Raw genomic sequence first — 19,567 nt, forward strand, 5'->3', positions numbered from 1 at the left:
TTCAAGTATTAAACTGTTCTTATCTCAACCCATGAGTTTTCTTACTTTTGCTCTTCCGATTCTTTCCCCCATCCCACCGGGCAGGGGGAGGGTGAGCGAGTGGCTGTGTGGTGCTCGGTTGCCGACTGGGGTTCAACCACAACAGATATGGATAATAGAAGCTATTGAAAGCTTTTGAAGGACAAAGCTGTGTGTGATGGCACTTGCTTGTCTGAGTTCATAGAGCAGTTGCCCAGCCATGTATCTGAGACCACTCCGCGGTCTGTGTCTGTGCTCCTAGCTCTCTCCTCCTGACAAGCTGAACAGGTTTCCACGAAGAGGGTGTCAATTAAGAGCTTTAAATTCAATGGCTATACTTATGGGGTCAGAATTTCCTGGTTATATTTTATTGTTCCCTACAGCTGGTCATCTCTTTCCTTCTGCTGTTTGCCCTGCGGGTTTTGAGGAATCTGTTTTTGAGGGTTGATGTCCTAATTCTTCTAATGTAGTTTGAAAATATCTTAAGGATGTGCCGTTCCTTTTCCACAAACATGTGGTAGACACACACTGAAAATATTTGCGTACCTCCTGTCTTGTTCCTTCTGCACAGATTTATGTTCATGGCCTGTGGTCCAGTGCCCTGCTGACTATGTAAGCTGCTACTTTGCTCAGTGGTTTACCACTAGATGCATTAAATAAATATGCTTTATGTAATATTTGTGCTTGGGTTGTAATGATTTTGCCTGCTTCTGGACTCTAAACAAGTAATGCAACAAAAGTGGTCTGTAGAATGCAACTTGCTGCCAATAAACTTCTGTACTGGCATCCTCGTTTGTGTCCTGAGCTATTGAGGTTGGAGGAGGGAGATTGTGTATCGTCCTTGAGCATCTTCCCTGAAAGCTAGATCTTGAAATGGCAAATATAAGTTCCAGCTTCGATCGGACCTCTTAATATGGAGTGTGTGCGGGGCACATAATCTCAGGGCTACAGGATCCTTAAAGACCTTTCCTCCAGCAAAGATGACTGCCTCTGGGTGCTATGCCATGTTGTTTGGAAGTACGGATTTTTCAAAACTCTTAAACTCTCAAGTTCCTCTCTGGCTCCTGGTGCAGTCGTTATTTCCCTCTCGTAGAAGACCACTGCCACTGGGGGAGGTAATCTCTTGTTCCCTCTTGGTCATGGCCTGCTCACCTAGCTGGCTCAGAAACCTTTGGCTGCCCTCCCTTACGGTGCATCAGTGTCAGTAACCCCTTCCTGTGATTTTTGTCTCCTCTGACAGTAGCTATTGATGGAAGAACACGGGGTGACCCAAACAGAGCACATGGCCACCATCGAGGCCCACGCAGTGGCCCAGCAGGTGCAGCAGGTCCATGTAGCCACCTACACAGAGCACAGCATGCTGAGCGCGGACGAAGACTCGCCGTCTTCGCCGGAGGACACCTCCTACGATGACTCTGACATCCTCAACTCCACGGCTGCCGATGAGGTCACTGCCCACCTGGCTGCAGCAGGTAAAGTCAGCAGGGTGCTCGGTGTCATTCACCTAACGTAGCGTCTGTGCAGAGGTCGCAAACAGTGCTTGAGCGTGGTGGGTGATCTTGTCACCCCACGGGATGTGAAGGTGAATGCTCCCTTATTGCCCTGGCTTTAATAGCGCTGCTTCTCAAGGTCTGCTGGCTGCTTGAATCTTGCATCACTTTATCTGTGTGTGATATAGAGGTACTGGGAATAAGAGACTGGTTTGTACAATAAAAAAGGTCCCTGGTAAATGATACCTCAAAAAACGGAACTAAAATACCGAATATGTCAAAGAGCAAGCTTATTTCAGGCCCATATAAACAACCGCAAAAATAACCCAGGAGTGCTATGCGACCCTGCTTAGCCAGGGAGCTCACATTCTACGCCTGTACCGAGGACATGCCACAAAGGCTTCTGGCACATCTGGACTGGGAAGGTATTTCAGAATCACAAACTCCTTCCAGTGAAGCCCTTGCCAGTTGTCCTCCAGATTTGCCTTGTAGTGCATCTACCTCATTAGTAGAAAAATGCAGTGATAAATAAGCACTCAGAGACTGGTCTGACTCCGTATCAGACTTTATCTGATGAATAAAGCTCTTGATGTGCTTGACCGAACCTGTGAAGTTCCACCACCCCACTGAGCATCCCATGCCCTTTGCTTATTAATTTTCCAACCTCAGCTCCTGCAGGATGTTTTCTTTCCCCCTTCCCTTCTAGCACACAAGCTTTTCAGGCCTGGGTGGTGGTTGCAGGAGGGGCATCTGGTGGCTCTCGCCTGCCTGCGAGCCCTCCCGGCACAGGGGCTGCCTGGTGCCCCTCCAGCTCCTGGCCAGCCGGGTCCCCCAAACTGGGAGCAGCCCTGCTTCGCTGGGGCAGGCGGCTGCAGTTCGCAGCATGGGCTGGCACATCCAGCCCAAAGCTTGCCGGAGAGCCCAGCGTGGCCCTTCCTCGCTTCTCCAGAGCAAATGTTTTTCCAGTCCCCCAAACGGCAACGTTTTTATTCTTTTTTCACGAGCACAGGATCACTGGAGCAGTACGCAGCGGTGCTTGCTGTGCCTGCCGTGGGCAGCGCTCAGGTAGTTCGTTACTGATTAACAAAACCTGGCTCTGTAGTGTCGCCCAGACCTCTGTCCGTTACTGCGTCCTGTCTCCCGGAGCAGCTGCCTGAGAAAACGTGTCGGACACTACTTTCATTATCATCTACCAGCTTCCACCGATCAGTAGCTTAGGACTTCCTGATCCAGTAGCCGCATCTTTCTTAAACACAAAAATATAGTGGTTTTTATGACGCCTGATGTGATCTTTCACCTCTGACATATGGAGAAACTGCACACAGAGCAACTGAGGTCTGCTCAGGAGTCAAAGGCAAGTCTTGAGCCTGCATTAGACCCCAGGGCTTTTTGACTCTGACCCTGCACTCATTTCTGGAGATCATCGATAGAAGCACAATCCCCTGCATGTTACTTGGTTTACTTCCAACTAACTTAATGAAACTTCCCCTTGCATAGACTCTGTGTCTAGAGTTTCATAGAGTCATAGAATCATTAAGGTTGGAAAAGACCTCTAAGATCATCGAGTCCAACCGTCGACCCAACACCACCATGCCCACTAAACCATGTCCCTCAGCGCCGCATCTACACGTCTTTTAAATACCTCCAGGGATGGGGACTCCACCACTTCCCTGGGCAGCCTGTTCCAATGTTTAACCACTCTTTCAGTAAAGAAATTTTTCCTCACGTCCAATCTAAACCTCCCCTGGTGCAACTTGAGGCCGTTTCCTCTCGTCCTATCACTAGTTACTTGTGATAGAAAAGGGACTTACTAGGGAAAAGAGACCGACACCCACCTTGCTACAACCTCCTTTGATCCTCGTTTGATCATGAAAGCAATAGTGCTGCCCTGCCATGGTCCCTGCTGTTCCTCAGGGGCTGTTGCAGGATGCTGCTGGGTGACTCTGGATTTACAATTTCTTTCCCATCAGAGCTGGTCATTAATCCCTGGGGAAAGCCTTGGACTCCTGATGCTTTAGTTGAGGTGTTCAAGCAGGATTCACGGCATTGTACCCCGTCTCTTCTCCCCTGCCACCGGGATCTCCTCGACTGCAGTCAGTTAAAATCTTGGCATACTTGAGAGTTTTTCAGTGTGTTTGGAAGACAAAATGTATAATTTTGTGATTGCATGGAAAACTCTGGCCTGAAATGTGTGACTTTCACCTGGGACTGAGCTGGAACTTGCCAGGCTGGGGAATGGAGCCTTTTGATACGCCGCTCCAATGCTGGAGAGGAGGTATCCCAGCTGCCGGGGAGCTCAACGGGGAATTCGGGTCACTCCGGTCTGGTGGGGAGGCCCTTGAGCTGAGCCCTTGGGACCCATCCCTGGCAGGGGGGGCAATGGCAACGTCCTTTCTGGCCAGTTCCTGAGTTGTGTGCGCTGATTCACCCGTTGTGGTTTGATTTCCAGGCCCTGTGGGGATGGCAGCAGCTGCTGCCGTGGCAACGGGTAAAAAACGAAAGCGACCACACGTTTTTGAATCCAACCCATCAATCCGCAAGAGGCAGCAGACGCGTTTGCTACGGTAAGGACTCCTGCCTGCACTCTGACACCTCGGTCTGCATCCTCGATCTGTCTCCAGTGCCGTGCGTGGTGAGACCATGTGCTGTCCAGAAGTTGCCCAGCTTGGGGATTTTTTTGGACATCTTTTCTGGAACCCAGGAGCTCTGCTTAGTTTGCAGAAAAGGGTTAAATTGCAGCTCTACTCATCTTTAATGTGATATTATGATCACCAGGACTGACATGACCATTCTGGTGGGATCCACCATTCTGTTTTAACCCCAGCTAGTCACAAGTTAAATCTGTCATGGTAACGTTGCCTTGCAAGATATTCATAGTGGCTTTAACAGCAGCTGCCCTGAGAATCTGGAGCTACAGCCATATCCCAGCTCTGCAGTGGCACGAAGGTCTTCTCTACCTAACGAAAAAAGTCTTTTCTGCATTATGAAATGATCCCGTGAATAAATCTAGTGTGTGTGTACCTGAATTTCCTTTGCCAGCAGACCCCGTTGTGTGAGCTCCACGCTGAAGACTGACCCAGCCTGTAGTGCACAGTGTTGGGGGAGAATAATTGAGGGGCGATGCCTGCCAGAGCTGAAACACTTTCTTTGGCTTTAGAAACCTGCTCTGTAGACACCAAATTTCCGTAGCCCTTCAGGTGTTGCATTACAGGTGCTCTGAGGCTGTCTGCCCGCCTGATGGCCACCTAGGAGCACTGGTGCTGAAGTGACTGCACAGGCTTTCCGCAAGCCTGGAGAGATCACCTGCAATTCCATCTTCAGGAAACATTTGTAAATATTGGCTGGTACTATTTACTAGGTTTTGGAACAAAGCAATTTTTGCTTTTTAAACTGTTTTAGATTTAATTGTGTTATCTCACAAGAGCTGGGGTATTTCTCACCCTGTTTCTTGGTGGCTTCCTCCTGCGACAGCCAGAGTTTCACCTTTTCTCCTTCTCTCCTATTCTAACCCTTGTAAAGTTTGTGAGAAATTAAGTTGGTTTCCTTATATTCTGCTTACTCATCTGCTGAGTCCCACAGCACCCTTTGTACGTGATCAAACTGGAACAAAGTGGAGCAGGGTTAGTGTTAAATAATATTCCCTGGGAGTGGACTCCCTTTTTTTTTATAGCTCCATTCTGTTTTTCCCTCATTCCCCCAACTCTGCTTACCCAGCCATGTTTATTGCAACATTTCTGAAGAGCAAATTCTTTTCTCTCTTGAAATGTGAACAATATATTTTTAAAGAAACTCCTGTTTAAAGGAATTATTTCTTCTCCCTTCATGCAACTACTTCATTTTACTACATGCAAGTTACTGACAAAATGCATAATTTTTTTGCACTCTGATCAGTTTGACATGTTTGTGGTTGACATTTAGACCGCTCTGAATTGGGTGGGAAGTTACAGTTTCTGATTCTGGGATCTCTGCGTAGCTGGTGGTGATGTTGGTGCTTTTTGACAACGTGTCTGCTGCTAACAGCAGGTTCTGAAATGACCAGGGCAGATACAAAACTGTCACCTTATGGAGTGCTCAGGTTATCTGGTGATAACCGCTACTTCTCTCTTGCTTTACGAGTTTCTGCCAACATTTCTGACACGTTCTCTTGCATTGCTTAAAAGTGAATAAGAGGCGGAAAGTATATGATGGAAGATTTTCTTCCTACAGAGAGACTGTTCCAAAGGGACTTGCTGCTGTGGCAGGTGTCTGAATACCTGGGTTTCCTGTGCTGAGCTGTTGCAATATTTCTGGTTCTTGCCTGTCCTGTAGTTGTGGGTTGAATTCTTACAGTTCTGGTTTGAGCAGGACTTTGGTACTAGAGAACTGCAATGCACTGTAATGAGGCTGGATGTAAAATAACCTGTGTTTGCAGTCCTCTTTTGTTTAATCATTGAAGTTCTTTACCTTACAAGTTTTGTATTGCTAATACACTTAGACGGTGACAGAGTGGATATGCAGACTCTTGCTGTCCTAGCTTTGCTGCTCTGGTGATTTCTCTTTACTTTTTACATCAATGGAAAAAGGAGAGAAGGGAGAATAATTGATATTTGAGCTGCTGGGTGACTGCAGGGAACACAGCAGGCCTGCAGGAGCAGAGGAGTAAGCAGTATATGTGGCTAGTCTGACCAGCTGGGGCTCCGTTTCTCACCTGGTTTGTGAATGGGTAGCATTAAGAAAGGGAGTTTATAATGCAAAGGGTTGTGTTTCTACAGGGCTTTCAGCTGATACCTATTCACTGGTTTATATTGCTGTTTCAGGAAGCTCCGAGCCACGCTGGATGAGTACACCACCAGAGTAGGGCAGCAGGCCATCGTTCTGTGCATCTCGCCCTCCAAACCCAATCCCGTCTTTAAAGTATTTGGTGCTGCACCCTTGGAGAATGTGGTAGGTGTCTGTAGGAAAAGCTATGTAATAAATTGCTCACCTTCTCTGCAGGTTTCATTCTGCTCAGGGCAGCCTTGCAAGCCTGGTAATGGTCTGAAGGTCATGTTTAAAACCCTGGAAACAGGAGTTGAGAGCGTATGGACATGAGTGTAGCACTCACGTCCTGTCTTCTCTGCATGAATGGTTGCCTGGCACATCTCACCAGGGTTGAATATCCTGGATTAAAAATCAGAGGGAGCAGGTAGTGATGATGTGTTTGAACTCAGCTTGGCTGTCAGTGCTCACACCTTGTGGCGGACCAGACAGTAAATGGAGCAGATCCTGACCATGATAAGTCTTGCTTCAGAACTTTTCTTTTAATCCCCTTAAATACTTCTACTTACCAGTGTTACTTGATGTTTCATCATCAGCTCTTCAATGCGGCCAAGTCTTCGGGGCCAGTGGGTATTTTTTTCTTGCCAGCTGTGGTGTTGTTTGCTCCTTCTGTTCTGCAGCACCTTGGGGAAGGTGGTTGGCCTTGCGTCCTTGCCCTCGCCTCTCCTGGTGCTCCTTACCTTGTTTACCTGAGCTTAACGATTCCCCACAGGTACGCAAGTACAAGAGCATGATTCTGGAAGACCTGGAGTCTGCACTAGCGGAGCATGCTCCTGCACCTCAGGAGGTTAACTCTGAGTTGCCGCCCCTCACCATCGATGGCATTCCCGTCTCGGTGGACAAGATGACCCAGGTAAGCAGCCAGACATGGCAGAACCAGAGAGAGAGAGATTTGGCATCTTGCAGTCACATCCTGTTATTTTGCAGTGGAACTTATGTTTACATCTCCAGGGGATGCATTTGATCTCTTCTTTCCCATGGGACTGTAACAGCTCAGATAGTAGTTAGACGTGAAGCTTTGTTGGTTTTTATTTTCTACGTGAAACAGTAGAGATGTTGGTAAGGCCTAGAGCTCAGGCTGCTGGGAGCATTCCCCTTTGAGCTGTTTTTGTCACCTCCCATAAACTATGAACAGGGAAGATATTTGTTCCGTACTTTGCAGTGATTTTTAGGCACTGAGGTCAGGAAGGTCACTTGTGGAGCTTGCTGATGGTTTAACTCCAGGTCAGACCCTGAGTGGGATACTTCTGATGGAGCCAGGGAGTCATCTGCCCTAGGGATGTGGGGGACTCCCTTTCTCTCCAGGTCCAGCCCTTTGCTGACCTCGTTATTGCTCGGAGAAAGTGGAGGGGACCCCCCAGGGAAGCTTCCTTGGTGTGGGAGGGATCATCTGTAAGGAAATCTCCTTCCCCTGGGGTGCAGGACCTGAATGCAGGCGAGTGTGTTTTGCAGGAGGCTCTGGATACACTCAGTCTGATGCACCACAACAAATTTTAAATGCTGAAAGCCAGTTTCTTCAGAGGGAGTAGCAAGATGGAAAGGTTGGAGGCTTTGGGCAACATACAAAGAGGTGTTGTAGTAGAGCAAAGATGTGCGGATTTCCTCTGTGCTCTGCAGAAAGATCACATTCTGGTCAAAACACCATTTCCATTGCTTAGGTGGAATCAGACAAGCTCACACTTCTAATAAAATTTTACAGAGAAATCTACTGTGCCTTGGCTGATAACAGATCATGTTCCTAATCCATGACAACATAAGACAAAACTTAGTTGCTAGATTTTTAAGCCACTGTGAAAGGTGGTATCTGCAAGAGCTGTTCACAGGCAGCTTTTGTTTTGTATCACTAATAGTTTCCCATGTGTCGTGGTTTAACCCCAGCCAGCAACCAAGCACCGCACAGCCGCTCGCTCACTCCCCCACGGCGGGATGGGGGAGAGAATCAGAAGAGTAAAAGTGAGAAAACTCGTGGGTTGAGATAAGAACAGTTTAATAGGTAAAGCAAACGCTGCGCACGCAAGCAAAGCAAAACAAGGAATTCATTCACTGCTTCCCATGGGCAGGCAGGTGTTCAGCCATCTCCAGGACAGCAGGGCTCCATCACACCTAACGGTGACTTGGGAAGACAAACGCCATCACTCCGAACGTCCCCCCCTTCCTTCTTCTTCCCCCAGCTTTATAAGCTGAGCATGACGTCATATGGTGTGGAATGTCCCTTTGGGCAATTGGGGTCAGCTGTCCCGGCCGTGTCCCCTCTCAGCTTCTTGTGCACCCCCAGCCTGCTCGCTGGTGGGGTGGGGTGAGGAGCAGAAACGGCCTTGACTGTGTGTAAGCACTGCTCAGCAATAACGGAAACATCCCTGTGTTATCAACACTGTTTCCAGCACAAATCCCAAACATCGCCCCATACTAGCTACTGTGAAGAAAATTAACTCTACCCCAGCCAAAACCAGCACACTGTGGAAATGGAAAGTAAAAAATGGAAATGTTTTACTTTTAAAGTAAAATGAAAGACCATCAAAAGATCACAGGTATGTAGCTCCGAGTTCATTTGTGTTGGCAAACAAAACACTTGTGTTTATCTGACTTCTTTATGGCCTCGTCATTGTAGTAATTAAGCTGAGCAACAGCAAGAGAAGTGCCTAGGACTTAAAACAAGGAGAAGGAGACATCTATGTGGAGATTTGCTCGGGCAGAGTGAGGCCATCCTAGCGCGGCGCGAGTAGTGAAGCTGGAGGTGCTCGTACCCACAGCACGTGGGCTGTGAGGAAGGAACAAAGCAAATGAGCTGTTGCTGGTGGAGTGGTGGAAAGAAATGAGAGAGAGAGAGAGAGAAATGAGCGTGGATGAATGAGATCAGGATGTGAGGTTGTTGCCATCCAGTAACACATCTGAGAAACTTTTCTGGTTTACAGCGGGCAGAATATGTGCACGTATAAAAGGGCCAATAAAAAAAAAATCTGTCAACTGTTTGGCTGTTAATGTTGCACGTGCCATCAAAGCAGCAATAAAAGTGACAAGCTCTCACTTCAGAGAAGCCTTCAGCTGGATTTATAATGCATATTGTTTATTTTTTGTGATAGAGTTGGAAATTAAATATTTTAACATCAAAGGTTGCTGAAGTGTTTTCTGCTTCTATTTTATGGATAAAATAGTAATATCCATAGAATTCTATGAATAAAACACTAACACTTTTCATGTTAAGCTAAAAATAAGGTTGGAGATTTTTTTTCTTCCAAACATGACATGGCCTTGGTCTTCAGGAAACCTTGCCCAAAGATTTGGCCAAGCCAAGTTGCCCCTGGGGTTTGATTGCTTTGCATTTCCACATGTGAAGCAGCTCTCCAGTCTGAGGCAGTAGTTGCTGGCAGGGCTTTTCCGCCCCCCCGCCATGCGCAACGCTCCTGTGTTCCTAGGCTTCTTGTGGCTCTGTTAAATGAGAAATGGTTTTTCTTCTCCATGTTCTGCCGGGCCTTCGGTCAGCAAGTGTGCAAACTGCTGATGCAACAGCGTAGCAACGTAGAGCCTCTCATTTCAAGTCCTCTCATGTCGCATTACGGTAAAACAAGCATCTTGTTAGGAGCGGCCCTCGTCTTTTTAGTGCAATGTGATAACTCAAAACAGCTTTGTGAAGGAGGTTTCTCCTGAGCTGTGGACAGAGTCTGTGCTCTTCGTGCCCGTTTGGCTAACCATCGCTGTCCTGGTTAGCCCAGCCGCTGTGGTGTGTGCACGTGTTGTGGGCACCCAGCGCTGCGCTGCCTCAGTTTCCCTGCATATCATATAGGGATGATGTTTTGTAAATGTCTTTAAATAAATTTTGAGATCCTTGAATGGCTGCAGGCCACTTGAGGACAGAGCACTAGAATTAGTGGACAGGACTGCAGACTCCTGGGTGGATTTTCACAACCCAGCAGGTCTTTCTTCTTGCAAAGTTTTCAAGGAGTAAGATGGGGCATGCGGTGCTTAGGAGATGAGTTTGTCGCTGAAAGCATCCAGCTGCTATATAGCTTTTGCCAGACTTGGGGGCAAACTTTAAATAGAAACAAAACACAGGTATGCTGAACATGATGAGGACACCGTGCTGTCTTTTTTTGGCCACAATCGCAATTTGAAATACATTCGTTTGAGAGAGTAGATGATAACTCTGACTCCTGCATTGCTGCAAACTGTTGCGCAGCCAGAAGTGCCATCGTTTTTTTGTAGGAACCTTGATTCCCAGAGCTGCCAGTATAGTTCTTTGTTGATAAGAAATGAGCTTTTTCAACTAAGTTGCACAAAGCCCTATGGAAAACCGAAATATTTATAAATATAAATTGGGCAGCACAATTAAGAGGCGTGTCACAGGGAGTGGAAAAACGAGGCCTCTGCTTCCAGCAGCTGCAGGTGTCAGCAGGCAGGTGGTAGAGGCGTTAGCTCCTCAACGAGGAGATGAAAATAACTCTCCTTTTAATTGCTCTGCTTCCCTGGTGGTCTTGAGGGAAATAAAGCCTTTACTAGCCTGAGCAAAGATGCTTCTATAAACTTGCGAATGGAGAGCATCACCCACCTTGGCTGTGCAGAAAAAAACCCGTATTGCAGTGGGGCTTTTACCCTGCAGCCATTACAGAGAGAAATCTTGTTGCTTTATGGACTTTGGCTACGTTGACACTATACGTCAGACCTGAGTTTGCCCCTAAACTTGTTCTCAGTTGCTTGCTGATATGATTAAGGAGTAAGATTGGGTAATGTTGAGGTCGATGCTTCAGTTGGCTCTCACTGAGGTCACGAGAACTTGTTTATGCTTTTCTGAACGGGTGATTTGTCCTTTAATCTGACTTTTTTTAAACTTAATATGCCCCTATGATTTGCAGTCTGCTTATACAAGCCAACAAAGTTTATCTGGGCCTCTCAAAAGTCATCTTGACGTCTGTTTGCATACTGCCCTGCAAAAAGCTTTAGCACAAACAGCAGATATCTTTATGTACGTGTCAGTTTGTATGTAGGAGAAGCCGAGCACCAAAAGACGGTAACTAAGCTCAGTTTGCAGCTGTCAGATCCTCTCCATGGAGGGGCAGGGATGATCCCGCAGTGCCGGACCCCATCGCCCGGGTGCGAGGCTTGCTGGTGCTCTCATCTGGTCCACGTCAGAGGTGTGGTATGGGGACAGCCTGTGTTTCTGCTCTCCCAGCAGGTCGTCGCCGTGTGGCAGAGGGATCATCCTTGTTCTGCAGTGGAGGGTCATCCTTGGTCTGCAGTGGAGGCACCCCAGAGTTAGGAATCGGGTCCCCCCTGCAGCTGAGCTCTAGCACTGGACGGTTGTTCCAGCAGAGTGGGAAGGGTAGCGAGACCTGTGAGGTACTGGATACAAGGATGAGTGTATACTTCTAACTGCCACGCAGGCAGCTGCCTGCTTTTACAGCATTTAAGCTCAGAGCCTGCATCGTGCCTCGTTTCCAGCAAGAACAAGCAGTCGTGTCCAGCGCTCAGATCTCCAAACTCTGCCAGGAGGTGGTGATCCCGAGAGGGACAGCCTGGTCCCCAGGTCTGCCCCTTTGAAACATTAGAACTAGTCACTCATTCTTATGACTTGACCACGGTTTCAGGGTGGAAGAGAAGAAAGATTGGCATAAAGAGTAAACCCATGAGCAGACACTTCTGTGAGGAGACCCACAGCACCTCCTGCTTTTTGCACTCATGACCAGGTTGTTGACTTTGCGTTGGATTCCTGTGGCCAGGCATAAACTGCTGCATCTGCTGGATGCTGAGTGCCATCGCTTCTTGTTGAGGACACCCAGGCTGACCCTCCGCCTCATCTTTACCATGATGAATTTATGACAGCGGCAAGCCCGCTCTCATCCTGCCTGCCAGAAAGCACCCGGCAGTGAGACCTCACAGAGTTTGGTCACGGCCACGCGGGTTTTCATAGCAGGAAATTAATGATGACAGCTTGGTTGGTGCCTTGACAGATGCCTGGCTTTTTAATCTGAATGCTTAAACATTAATTGGAACTTTTAAACTTAAAGAACATTTAGTCTAAAATTGGCTGTTGCAGAAAGAAGGGCCAGTGAACAAAATACCCGGGTGCTTTGCTGCAATTGCTGCTTTGCCCTCTTCCACTTTCAGGTGCGGCCGAGGTCCTGCGTGGACTTGACTTTGCTTTTCCCAGGTGCTGCTTTTTGGAGATCCTGAGGCTGAGCTGTGGGGACAGGTAGAAAATTCCCAGCCACAGGTTTTGCTCCCGTCTAGAAACCACTTTCCTTAGCAGGTCATAAACCTTAAGACGGGAGCATTGCTTGGTGCTCCGCATGCAGGACAACTTGTTGTTTCCAGCACTGGAGTGCAGTTGTTTGTGCTTTGGGCCATTGCAAATGGTAGAATCAGGATTAGCTCGCTACCACTAACACTTGAGTTTAATGTTAAAACTTAGAAGACACTCGATCTGTGTACCAAAGGGTGTCAAAGAAACATTTCTTATAGTTTCTCTCAAACCCTTCCTACTAGAGATTATATGAGCCCTTTGCAGAGCTGACAACCATGCAAACTGGAGTGAGCGGCTGTCTTTTTTTTTAGCAGAGATTTGATTTTTGGGTGGTTCGTGGATGGAATCAGCAGAACGCGTGGCTCCTGCAGATGAAGTGGTCGCAGCGGTTCCTCCCAGCTGCGCCCTGAGAGATGCGGGGTCTTTGTCTCGGTGCTGTAGCCTGTGTCAGAGCCCTGCGAGCTGCTTGGGTGAGGTCTCGTTATGGCACTAATTAGAGAAGTCCTTGCACTGGAGCAGGTTGTAATGCCACTGCTGATTGTCTCCCTGGCGGATTAAAGGCAAACCCTCCTTAACAAGTGCCTTGAGCCGCTGAACTCCCTAGGACCAGTAATTAATCCATCTGGTAACAAGAAGCATGGCTTGCAGATAGCAATTCTGGGAAGGAGCTTTTAAATGTTTTTGCACCAGGCAACTCAATGCCGTTAGCAGGTTTATTTGACTGAATACGTGGGGCCTCGACCGGGGATCCTGACGCATGTCAGGGTGACTTGGCCCTACAGTACAGATGGGGAAACTGAATCACAGACAGGCTTGGCCTGGGCTGGAAAAAAACGCACCAAAGTGGTTGACACAGTGTGTGAGCATGGGTGAGCTGGTGGCTTTTTTGTGCCTTCGTTTATAATTCAGGGTTTTGGTGCAGCTTTTCTGAGATGGCTCGGGATGTCCATGGAGTGGAGGAACTGAAATGCAGCTGCTTCTCTGAGTAGGGGTGGTTCTTCTACGGTGTGCAGCAGATATGCTATATATGGACCCACAAGTACACTGGATTTTCATTGCCGTTAAAGTCCCTAGCCACTGCTGCCAAAACTGTATGCAATGTAGTAAATCATGCATGCAAAGAAATTGTTTTCTTTTTACTAAAACACACTTCAATTTTTCTATTAACTGTGTAAGCTAGGGCCCACGTCACATCTTCCAGCTGGGCTCTGGCTTTGAAGAGCAGTCCTGCGTCCGAAAGAGCCGCTGCAGATCCCAGTGCATTTAGCAGGGTGCTTGGGGGCTTTAGGCTCTTTGCGGAGACCACAGAGACAATCTGCAGTCTCCTGTTGCTCTGAACCATTCCTCCCTTCCTCTGTCTGACAGATGTTGGAGGGGACTTTAGTACGTACTCCCTATGCTAACGTGGAAAAGGCAGCTTGTGAATGAGTTGATTTACAGCTTGGAGCTAATGGATGCAATATCCAGACTGGAACCAGGATGTCATTCAAGCAGGATCGTGGCTCAGAGGAATGGACGCTGTTATGGCAGAAGATCGGGGATGGGTGAGAAGTCCTTCGTGAGCTGACCCGTGTCTCTGCTAGCTGGGACCGTGTCACGGCTGTGGCACCAATCGATGCTGGACCCGTCGTGCTTTTCCATGGCTGTGCCCTAGAACCCTGAACATGCAGGTGTCTTGGGGCTGTAAGGTGGCCTGAGGACACCCAGGGCCACTGTCACAAGCTCAAATAAATTGCTATTAAAGCTATGAGAGGATGTAGGGATGTGTTCTTAAATGCAGCTATTTAGCTTTAAGTTAACGTGGTTTTCTCTGACGTATGTGGTCTTGAGGGCTGCTTCTCTTCCTGCTCTGTTTCTGCAGCTGAACCAGCCTTTTCCTGAGGCTCCAGGCAGTCCCCGGTACAAAACCCAAATGTGTCATAAAACCCTATGTTGAGTTTTGTATTCTCTTGAATAACGCTAAGGATATTACTTGCTCTTGGTGACACATCTGCTTGATTTGCTTTACAAGTCTATTTTTAAGGTATTATTTCCTGATGATGAAGGTGGTCACTAGTTGACCAGTTTTTGTGGGTGCTAAGGTGAAGTAAAATCAGGTTGAAAGGTGTCCCTACTCTGGCAAAAGTTAAAAATAGATTCAGAAAATTAGTCCAGTGTGTGTTATGTTCTGCGGGGGTGGAGAAGTATATGTGTGAGATTGTTTTTTACTTTGAGGCGGCTCACTGAAGCTCCGTCCTCTTTGCAGCATCTCTGTAAAATGTACATCAGCTCACATCTGAGTTCCTATGGCCGTGGGGACATTGAGTGTGGTTTTGTTCTGCGTTATTCTGATTCTTATTTTTTTATTTTTTCTCCCTCTCAGGTTGGTTAGCTGTCTTCATGGTAGCGTTGAACCATGAAGTGTGTTAATACAGTGTGTGTTTGTGCCTTATTGTTGTAATTGGCTGACAATTTTGTTTCTGCTCTTCCACATGCTACTAAGCTGTTCTCTGCTGAGTCTTGGGAGAATATGGTAAAGTATTTGTCCATCTTCCTTGGGCATTCAGGCCTCTTCCAGTTGATGGTTCCAACAGGGTGGAAATTAAATGTAATAACTTTGTACTATGCACCTCAAAACTACCAGAGGTATGAGTTCCTAAAAAACTCTCAACCCTCTTATGTGGTTTGTTCCAGGCACAGCTGCGAGCTTTCATCCCTGAGATGCTGAAGTATTCCACGGGTCGTGGGAAACCAGGCTGGGGCAAGGAAAGCTGCAAGCCCATCTGGTGGCCTGAGGACATTCCATGGGCCAACGTTCGCAGCGATGTCCGCACAGAGGAACAGAAGCAGCGGGTGTGTATCCCATGTCTGTCCGCCTTCAAATTGAGTACAGGGGCTTGCGACCGGTTTTTGTGGGAATAGTTCTCCCCTCAAGTGACAAAAGAAACTATGACATCGGCCCTTCCTTGACTTTGTGTCAGACATTCAGCCTGGGAGAACAATGAGGTGAGAGAGGCGTAACCTTCAATCTGCTCTGTCCCTGCTGGGGTTGTGTGACAGGCAGGTATTTGAACCACATCTTTTTCTGCAACGGGTGCCCTTTTCGCTAGCTGCAGAACCTGCTCGTCTCTGTGGCCTTATGAAGCAGCCTACCCAGGCTGAGGCAAGTCTACTCTCCAAGTATGCAGGTCATTTACCGTAGAGTCTGTGTCATGGCCTCTTGAAGCCTTTGAAGGGATACTGTCCCATCCTGAGCAGCAGGGACCTTTGTACTTAAAGGGAAGTAGTCAAGGATGTGCAGTGGAGCCAGGAAAAAAAAAAAAAGTGAGAGAACTGAGTGAAGAGGTCTTGGATATCAGTTACGGCCATGGATCCTGTATGCAGGTGACGTTTCTGCCAACCTGTCACAAGGAGATAATGAAAGAAAGCTACCAGGGTGTGCAAGGGGCAGGACTTGTGCAGGCTGATGTAGGTCTGGTTGGATGGGGAGGGATGCCTAGTGAGACTGGAAAAGGTGCCGTGGCAGTCGGTGCTTTCTTAGGTAGAGATGGTTTTCTACTTGTCGCCCCAATCCCTTAGTTAGAATTCCTTGAAAGCTGGCGAAACAGATTTCATGGAGAAGCTTCCCTTTCCCTTGGCCAGATGTGCTCCTTCTGTATCAGTACACAGCAATGCAATAACTCTCCAGGGTGATTTCTGAGTCTTGGGGAAAGGAGGGGGTGAGGAGAGAGGGATTAGGTATTGGGGCCTTTTGTTTATTTGAGAATTTGTTGAAAACCGCCCAATAAAACCCGGTCAAGATAAGCATGCAAATCGCAGCAGTAGCAGCACTGCAGTGGTTCAGGAAACTTTTTTTACACTGACTCTTCACTCTCTTTCATTCTGCTGGTAGGTGTCGTGGACCCAAGCGTTGCGGACTATCGTGAAGAACTGCTACAAGCAGCATGGGCGTGAAGACCTGCTCTACGCGTTTGAGGATCAGCAGACACAGCAGCAGACTACGACCACACATAGTATAGCGCACCTGGTGCCGTCGCAGACAGTGGTACAAACCTTCAGTAACCCTGATGGCACCGTGTCCCTCATCCAGGTGAGTGAAACCCTCCAGCTTTTCCATTTCCAGCACGGCTGACTCGGGGTCGAGTTGCCTGTGTCAGGGAGGTGCTTTAGAGCAAACTCCTTTTGGTAGCTTAACTTGTCCTTCAAGAATTTTGTCTTTATCAGTATGTCTTAGCCCACAGGCTTGTTAACCCAATGCTCCCACCCAAAGAAGCAGTCTCATCCTCTCTCTTCCCCACTCCCATACCTTTTTCTGTTATGGCAGTACAAGCATTTCTGCAGCTATTCAGTCAAGCGATTCAGGGATCGGACCTGAGTTTAATGAACCTGTTTACGAACAAATACAGTTCACGATGTGGCCACACAACGCCTGTGGTGGCAATGGGATGGAGCGATGGGAGAAGCGGTGGTGGGACTGCCTTTCTTTAATGGCATGAAACATAGCTTAATCTACGGCATTAGGTATTTCTGTGCCCCCTGTTCTTCATCTTACACCCTAAGTGTAATATATATATTACGCACACAAAATATATATTTATCCTTGTGATACCCCCTGCAGTAAGGATGCCTCTTACACCGTTTTACAGAGGGGGATTCGGGGCAGAAGGGGCTATGTTCAGGCAGCGTCTGAGTGGTGCTGCTGTTTTCCCTGTGTTCCCCGTGTGGGGAGGCAGGTTCTGACAGCTCAGGTTGTGGACAATTTAAGTGCTCTCTTGAAACTTCCCAAGAGCTCCTCGTGCGTGTGGGATTTGAACCTCAGTTTTCCCCTGTGCCCCTGCCTCCAAACCACCACTGCCCTCTCGTACCTAACTGGCCCAGTGGTTTGTCCCTCTTGAGCATCACGTTTTTAGTGAAGTCTAAACATCATTTTCTGTTGGCTGTTCTCATCTCACAGAGTGGTTAAACATTGGAACAGGCTGGCCAGGGGAGGGGGGGGGTCCCCATCCCTGGAGGTATTTAAAAGACATGTAGATGAGGCACTTAGGGACATGGTTTAGTGGGTGGTGGTGTTGGGTCGACGGTTGGACTCGATGATCTTAGAGGTCTTTTCCAACCTTAATGACATGGTTTGTGGGCATGGGGGTGTTGGGTCGATGGTTGGACTCGATGATCTTAAGGTTTGAAAAGACCTCTAATGATCCTATGATTCTATGAAGATAAAAACATCGTGCATGGGTTTGTTTTGTTTTGTTTTCCAGATGAAAGCTTTTCAGTGAATTGTTACAGCTTTCTGCTCCCCTCACCGGAGCCCAGCAGACTGGCCAAGCTGGTTCTGTTTGCTCACCAGCTAACGTACATTCTCCCTTTGACTCATGTTCTCTTAGGTGCTGGGCACCTGAGATCCCTTTGACTTTCTAGCGTTTATACGTTTAATTCTCCTTAGAAACAAAGCTGCACATCTCCCTGCCTTTGTCTTTTCCCAGCTGTTAAATGGGGAAATGGTAATTTCCAAAGGCAGTGGGGTATTGAGGATGAACTAATGTTTGCCAAGTGCCTGGAGATGAGAGACCCAGTGAATGGTAAGGAAGGAGCGTTATAAATGAGGGCTGATGTGCAGGGTGTTCTGATCCAGGACTGCGTGGTGGTTTTTTAAGTGACTTCCACCCTGTGGGAGAAGCGTGTTGGCTCCACCTGCGCACCACGCTCACACCTGGGAGTGGCAGCAGCGTCCCACAGCTGCTCTTTGCAAGGCTGGGAGAATAGCGAGGACTCTGTCTCCTGTGTGAATGTAGGGGACAGCACGAGGGCTGTGCAAAACTTGCTTCTGGGCCATGTCCACTCTGGAAGCTGCCATAGATTACCGTGGCTCTAGTGTGTGATTTCCTCCCCCAGCCCTTTGAGACAACTCCCTATTTTCTGTGAGCTCTGCAATCACTATTATTCTCTGCGGGTGCGATGCTTTTTAATCTGAGAGCATTTGAGTGTCCCTTTGCCTGAATTATGTGGACACTTTCCTGCAATAACAAACGTGTTCAGCTGCATTTCGTTGACTTCCGTAGGTTGGCACTGGTGCTACAGTTGCCACGCTGGCCGATGCCTCAGAGTTGCCTACCACAGTTACCGTCGCACAAGTCAATTATTCTGCAGTGACTGATGGAGAGGTAAGGACCTGGGTCATGTTCATGGTGCACAAACCAGAATTGTCCTACCTGAACTTCAATAAAGTTAAATGTATTGTAGAATTAAGTGGTCACAGAAAACACCAAGCCTTGCTTCCCCACCCTGCAGTGTTAAGGGTTAACGTACATGTGAACATGAGACTCTATAAAATTTTATATAGAAAGTGCTGAACTGCTTTTGACCCAGGACTGTACGAAATGCAATTATGGTGGAAGCCTCAGTTCTCAATTTCATACATTTTTGGATATCTCCTATAGATTATTTATTTTGTGAGATCTGCTGTAGCAGATAAAGACTTAACGACCTCCACAAGTACACATTTGTGTATTCGCATTGAGCAACTGTTTCATATGTGCTGTAGATCCTGGGTGCTGCTTTGCCAGTTCAGGGTTGGGAGCGATGCCTGGGATATTTTGAGCCTGTGGTTAGCAAAGGATATTGCATGGCTGTGGGCAAATCCTGTGATTCTTTGGCCACTGATCTCTGGAGAAAATGGGACTGTTCCTTTGCTGCAGCTTTTAGGGAGGTTTGCAAGTAAATCCCAGAGAGAGCTGTATAAATGCACAGTAGTGTAGAGACAACAGGAGATACTGCGGAGTTACTGTTCCGTTTACTTTGAAAGTTTCTTCCACTGCTTTACAACTTGGCGAAGTTGCTTCTATTGAGGATTTGATCAGACCATTTCAGTCCCAAAATCTGGACACTCAAATTTACATGCATTTATTTTTCCACTTTTTTTTTTTTAATTGAGTAATAAAGGAGTTTTTTGTGTGTGTTTAAGGAACATTCCTTTAAGATTATGAAGATTTTTTAATTTTTTTTTTTTTTTTATTACCCTCTTCGCCCCCAAACCCACCTTTAAACCAGG

General features: G+C 47.5%; 1 protein-coding gene across 1 annotated transcript in view; it reads left to right on the plus strand.

Annotated features, from left to right (window-relative positions):
- Nucleotides 1–1,255: 1,255 nt before the first annotated feature.
- The window catches only part of NRF1 (nuclear respiratory factor 1), a 53,573-nt gene continuing 35,261 nt past the window's right edge, over nucleotides 1,256–19,567 (plus strand). Inside the window, exons 1-7 of the mRNA XM_009282658.2 lie at nucleotides 1,256–1,490; nucleotides 3,958–4,072; nucleotides 6,305–6,431; nucleotides 7,018–7,158; nucleotides 15,214–15,372; nucleotides 16,412–16,609; nucleotides 18,579–18,680. Of these exons, the coding sequence (XP_009280933.1) occupies nucleotides 1,268–1,490; nucleotides 3,958–4,072; nucleotides 6,305–6,431; nucleotides 7,018–7,158; nucleotides 15,214–15,372; nucleotides 16,412–16,609; nucleotides 18,579–18,680 (1,065 nt within the window). The 5' untranslated portion in view covers nucleotides 1,256–1,267. The remainder of the gene's footprint in view (nucleotides 1,491–3,957; nucleotides 4,073–6,304; nucleotides 6,432–7,017; nucleotides 7,159–15,213; nucleotides 15,373–16,411; nucleotides 16,610–18,578; nucleotides 18,681–19,567) is intronic.

The sequence above is a fragment of the Aptenodytes forsteri genome, unplaced genomic scaffold (assembly GCF_000699145.1).
Source record: "Aptenodytes forsteri isolate BGI_AS27 unplaced genomic scaffold, ASM69914v1 Scaffold310, whole genome shotgun sequence".
Classification (NCBI taxonomy): Eukaryota; Metazoa; Chordata; class Aves; order Sphenisciformes; family Spheniscidae; genus Aptenodytes; species Aptenodytes forsteri.